Source organism: Colobus angolensis, unplaced genomic scaffold (genome assembly GCF_000951035.1).
Source record: "Colobus angolensis palliatus isolate OR3802 unplaced genomic scaffold, Cang.pa_1.0 Scaffold1, whole genome shotgun sequence".
NCBI lineage: Eukaryota > Metazoa > Chordata > Mammalia > Primates > Cercopithecidae > Colobus > Colobus angolensis.
Genome location: NW_012110918.1, coordinates 14,524,924 through 14,530,646, shown reverse-complemented (window position 1 = coordinate 14,530,646; position 5,723 = coordinate 14,524,924). Strand labels below are relative to the sequence as shown.

The 5,723-nt window shown below is 57.5% G+C and overlaps 1 protein-coding gene across 1 annotated transcript; it reads left to right on the top strand.

Moving 5' to 3' along the window:
* The first annotated feature begins 7 nt into the window (after positions 1 to 7).
* On the top strand, positions 8 to 3,175 carry SOCS3 (suppressor of cytokine signaling 3). Its single transcript, XM_011955530.1, has 2 exons — positions 8 to 216; positions 782 to 3,175. The coding sequence occupies exon 2, from the start codon at positions 870 to 872 to the stop codon at positions 1,545 to 1,547; it is 678 nt and encodes a 225-aa protein (XP_011810920.1). The 5' UTR covers positions 8 to 216; positions 782 to 869; the 3' UTR covers positions 1,548 to 3,175.
* Positions 3,176 to 5,723: the final 2,548 nt, after the last annotated feature.

Here is a 5,723-nt window from a genome sequence, read left to right as displayed (position 1 = left end):
GCCTGGTCCCCTCCGGGTTGGTCCAGGGGTGCGCAGGGGGCAGGGCGGGCGCCCAGGGGAAGCTCGAGGGACGCGCGCGCGAAGGCTCCTTTGTGGACTTCACGGCCGCCAACATCTGGGCTCAGCGCGGGCCACCGCTGGCCGCCTCGCCGCCGCCTCGCCTTGGGGACCCGAGGGGGCTCAGCCCCAAGGACGGAGACTTCGATTCGGGACCAGGTAGGAAGGAGGAGCGCGGCGTGGGGAGGGGTCTCGCTCAGTCCCGGGAGCTTTTCCCGGTTTCCCCTCCCCTTCCCGGGTCATTCCCGGCAGGGAGGGGACCGGGGTAGGGACAGAGCGGATGAAAGCCGGAGATTCCAGGTTCCCGGAATACTCGGGCTGGGGACTTCGGGCTTCTCCGGTCCCCTCCCTATCCCCGTGCCTCGGGTTTCTCCCTCCGTCCACGCCGCCTGGGGCCACTGGACTGAGCGGCGCCCAGACAGTCCCGGGGGCCCTTCTCCTGCTCCCCACCCGGCCACACTCCTGGAGACCCAACTTACGTGCGCGAGTTTCCCACGCTGCACCCTTGCAGTGCGCGCTGGGGAAGGGGCTGCCCGGGGCCACCCTGCCGGCAGGGGCGGGAGCCTTGCGGGCTCCGTGAGGCGCCTGGATCGGAGCGCGGGCCCAGGCGAGGGCCCCGGGGTATTGGGTACCCCAGTAGTTCGGCGGAGTCAGGGGAGCCGGGGCGGGCCGGGCGCGCTGGAGGGTTCCGGGCACTCACGCGCTCTCACCTTCCTCTCCGCAGCCCCCCGGGATGCAGTAGCGGCCGCTGTGCGGAGGCCGCGAAGCAGCTGCAGCCGCCGCCGCGCAGATCCACGCTGGCTCCGTGCGCCATGGTCACCCACAGCAAGTTTCCCGCCGCCGGGATGAGCCGCCCCCTGGACACCAGCCTGCGCCTCAAGACCTTCAGCTCCAAGAGCGAGTACCAGCTGGTGGTGAACGCAGTGCGCAAGCTGCAGGAGAGCGGCTTCTACTGGAGCGCAGTGACCGGCGGCGAGGCGAACCTGCTACTCAGCGCCGAGCCCGCCGGCACCTTTCTGATTCGCGACAGCTCGGACCAGCGCCACTTTTTCACGCTCAGCGTCAAGACCCAGTCTGGGACCAAGAACCTGCGCATCCAGTGTGAGGGGGGCAGCTTCTCTCTGCAGAGCGATCCCCGGAGCACGCAGCCCGTGCCCCGCTTCGACTGCGTGCTCAAGCTGGTGCACCACTACATGCCGCCCCCTGGAGCCCCCTCCTTCCCCTCGCCACCTACTGAACCCTCCTCCGAGGTGCCCGAGCAGCCCTCTGCCCAGCCACTCCCTGGAAGTCCCCCCAGAAGAGCCTATTACATCTACTCTGGGGGCGAGAAGATCCCCCTGGTGTTGAGCCGGCCCCTCTCCTCCAACGTGGCCACTCTTCAGCATCTCTGTCGGAAGACCGTCAACGGCCACCTGGACTCCTATGAGAAAGTCACCCAGCTGCCGGGGCCCATTCGGGAGTTCCTGGACCAGTACGATGCCCCGCTTTAAGGGGCAAAGGGCGCAAAGGGCATGGGTCGGGAGAGGGGCCTGCGTCCCCTCTCCTCCATGGCACATGGCACAAGCACAAGAAGCCAGCCAGGAGAGAGTCCTGTAGCTCTGGGGGGAAAGAGGGTGGACAGGCCCCTCCCTCTGCGCCCCCTCCCCCCCGCAGAATGTGGCAGGCGGACCTGGAATATGTTGGAGGGAAGGGGGAGTACCACCTGAGTCTCCAGCTTCTCCGGAGGAGCCAGCTGGCCTGGTGGGACGATAGTAACCACAAGTGGATTCTCCTCCAATTCCTCAACTTCCCCTCTGCCTCCAAATGGGACACTTGGGGAATGCTGAACTAATGAGAACTGCCAGGGAATCTTCAAACTTTCCAGCGGAACTTGTTTGCTCTTTGATTTGGTTTAAACGTGAGCTGGTTGTGGAGCCTGGGGAAGGTGGAAGAGAGAGAGGCCCTGAGGGCCCCGGGGCTGTGGGCTGGCTGAGGAAATGGTCACACCCCCCGCCAACCCCAGGTGAGGATCCTGGTGGCATGCTCCTCTCCCTGGCTCCGGGGAGAAGGGCTTGGGGTGACCTGAAGGGAACCATCCTGGTGCCCCACATCCTCTCCTCCGGGACAGCCACCGAAAACACAGGTTCCAAAGTCTGCCTGGTGCCTGAGAGCCCAGGGCTCTTCCTCCGTTTTAAGGGGGAAGCAGCATTTGGAGGGGATGGATGGGCTGGTCACCTGGTCTTCTTTTCCTTCTCATATAAACCTTCTCGTACCTGGGTGGATGGAGGAGATGGGACATCTTTCACCCCAGGCTCCTGGTAGAGACGACAGGGAATTCTGCTCTGTGCCTCCTGACTATGTCTGGCTAAGAGATTCGCCTTAAATGCTCCCTGTCCCATGGAGAGGGACCCAGCATAGGAAAGCCACATACTCAGCCTGGATGTGTGGAGAGGCTGAGGGACTCGTGGGAGGGCACCCAGCCAGCCCACAGCCAGGGAAGTGGGGAGGGGACAGAAACCCATGCCTCCCAGCTGAGCACTGGGAATGTTAGCCCAGTAAGTATTGGCCAGTCAGGCGCCTCGTGGTCAGAGCAGAGCCACCAGGTCCCACTGCCCCCAGCCCTGCACAGCCCTCCCTCCTGCCTAGGTTGGGGAGGCTGGAGGTCATTGGAGAGGCTGGACTGCTGCCACCCCGGGTGCTCCCGCTCTGCCATAGCACTGATCAGTGACAACTTACAGGAATGTAGCAGCGATGGAATTACCTGGAACAGGTTTTTTGTTGTTGTTTTTGTTTTGTTTTTTTGTTGGGGGGGCAACTAAACAAACACAAAGTATTCTGTGTCAGGTATTGGGCTGGACAGGGCAGTTGTGTGTTGGGGTGGTTTTTTTCCCTATTTTTTTGTTCGTTTCTTGTTTTTTAATAATGTTTACAATCTGCCTCAATCACTCTGTCTTTTATAAAGATTCCACCTCCAGTCCTCTCTCCTCCCCCCTACTCAGGCCCTTGAGGCTATTAGGAGATGCTTGAAGAACTCAACAAAATCCCAATCCAAGTCAAACTTTGCACATATTTATATTTATATTCAGAAAAGAAACATTTCAGTAATTTATAATAAAGAGCACTATTTTTTAATGAAAAACATGACTTGAGCCTTTTCTCCACCCCGACCCCCCCCCCCGTGCTTGCTTTCTCTTTCACCCCCACCCACACTCTGCATCGGAGAAGAGGAAGAGAGCTGCAGAGGGTGGTGGCTCTGCCCCCTCGCTGGAATCGAATACGTCTCAACCTTTCTGAACCTTACGTCAGCACGCCTGCCTCGTGTGTCACTGACAAGCTAAGGCAGCCACCTAGACTGTTACCGAGAGGGGTAATTCCTGCAAGTCTGATTCAGATCTGACCAGAATATGCAAAGCAAGTTCGAAGGAAGCGCTTCAAAGGGCTTGCAGGGAGCAAGCTGAGCTGTGGTCAAAGCTTTTAGAGGCTCCAGGCTATTAGAGGCGCTTGGGTTCCTTGGCAGGGAGTCGTTCCGAGAAAGCCCAGACATGGGGTCCTGGTGGTGACCTATGACCTCAGTCAAGCCAGGTTCACTGGAAGTGGGAGGAGGGGTGGTCCTGAGGCAAATCTTGCATGCAGGTGGAGCCCCCCCCCCACAGGACTCCAGGCATTTCAGGGGCTTCCTGGCCACTGCTCCCCATGCCTGCTTCCCTTCCTCATTCCTAGGGTCCCCAACCTGAGCAGCAGACAGGATCACCCTCCTCCCAAAAAGCACCCATCTATTAATCTCTATATTTTTTTGAAACAGGGTTTACTATGTTGCCCAGGCTGGTCTCCAACTCCTGGGCTCAAGGGATCCTCCCCTCAGCCCATCTATTTTTAGTCACTCTCATTTAAACGCTAAGGGGCACTTAGAGGTTACCTGGATTAAGCATCCCACCTGCTCCCACAAGGCAGGCGTTCTCATCCCCATGTTCTCAGACACGGCCATGTGCCCCATGTGAGCCAGGACTTGAACTGGTCACTTCTGGTGCCTAGATTGGTGCTCAGTAAATATTTGTCAACTAAGTAGGGGCAGCAGCTCAGGTTCAGGAAGGTTAAGCAACCTGGCCAAGGGCACATCACTTGGGAATATGGGGAAAACAGGAGTGGAACCCAGGAGCATTTGATTTCCAAAGCCCATGCCTCTCTGCTTCTCTGCCTTTCTATACACTCAGCATATACCTGCCCTCAGGGTGAGTTCCTCCTTAAAAACCAAGAAGTTAGTACCTTCCCCCAACTCCGGGGTTTCAGCACTAGGGTTCTTCTAATAGCAAAAAACATCTTCTCTCCGGTAACCCAGCACTTTGGGAGGTCGAGGTGGGCTAACGGCTGGAGCCCAGAAGTTCAAGACCGGCCTGGGCAACATAGCAAGACCCTGTCTCAATTTAAAAAAAGCAAAAACAAAAACAAAACCACCTTCTCTGAGGTATTCTCCTTTCATGCTTCCTTCTCCTCCAGTCCCCACAGCCTGACAGCTGGGAAATGAGTGTTAACCCCAAGTCAGGGGCCCTCATCTGTCTCAGATGACACAAATACCAGAGCCTCTTCCTGGCCCCCTTGCACCCTATACACTGCTCCAGGAATCGGGGTCCAAAAGGTAATAGAGAGTAAATAAACAAAGTCATTTTTCTTTCCTATTTCCTGGGACTTTTGGAGAAAATGACCTGAAGTGACGAGAAGCAGGGGTCAGGCCAGGCATGAGGCGGCTGAGGGGACAGAGCATGTGGGAGCCACACCAGAGGCATCATGAAGGAACTCCAGACTGGGGCAGACCCAGGTAGGGCCACCTGCCCAAATCACAAGTGTAGGGGAGGGGGCCCAGTGGGGTGTGGTTCCCCTGTGCCTTCCAGAAGGATGATGGGTCTTCCTCAGCCTGGGGTCTGCTGGGCAGCCACCACCACCTTCAGCTACACAGACTTCCCTTTCCACTGGAATAACAGCCATGAGGGAACCGTAAACCTGGGGTCCCTGTACCTTTTTTTTTGAGTCAAGGTCTCTCTCTGTCACCCAGGTTGGAGTGCAGTGATGCAATCATAGCTCATTGCAGCTTTGAACTCCCGGGTTTGGGTAATCCTCCCACGTCAGCCTCCTGAGTAGCTGGGACCACAGGCACACGCCACCACAGCCAGTTATTTTTTATTTTTAATTTGTTTTGTATATTTTGTAGAGACAGGGTCTTGCCATGTTGCCCAGGCTGGTCTCGAACTCCTAAACTCAAGCAATCTGCCAGCCTCAGCCTCCCAAAGTGCTGGGATTACAGGCATGAGCCACTGTGCCCTGCCACTGGGTCCCTGTCCTTGACCTAGAAGGCAGCTGTTTAGCAAGGGTGTCCAGCGTTCATAGAATGCTAGCAAAAGAATTTGATCTTCGCTGGCCAGGGAGGAAGTAGTTCTCCCTTCCCACCCCAGGGAGGTTGAACCTTGGTTTTGTGGAGTTGCAGAGGCAAGAAGACTCATTTCCCTCCTCCAGACCACTGCCCATCCCAACCTTCCTCTGTCTTTCCACTTCTTCTTCTTTTTTTTTTTTTTTTGTCACCCAGGCTGGAGAGCAGTGGCAGGATCACAACTCACTTCAGCCTCAACTGCCAGAGGACAAGCAACCCTCCCACCTCAGCCTCCCAAGTAGCTGGGACCACAGGCGTGCACCACCAC

Coding starts and splice junctions, on each gene's coding strand:
- SOCS3 (XM_011955530.1), top strand. CDS start 870: ATGGTCACCCACAGCAAGTTTCCCGCCGCCGGGATGAGCCGCCCCCTG.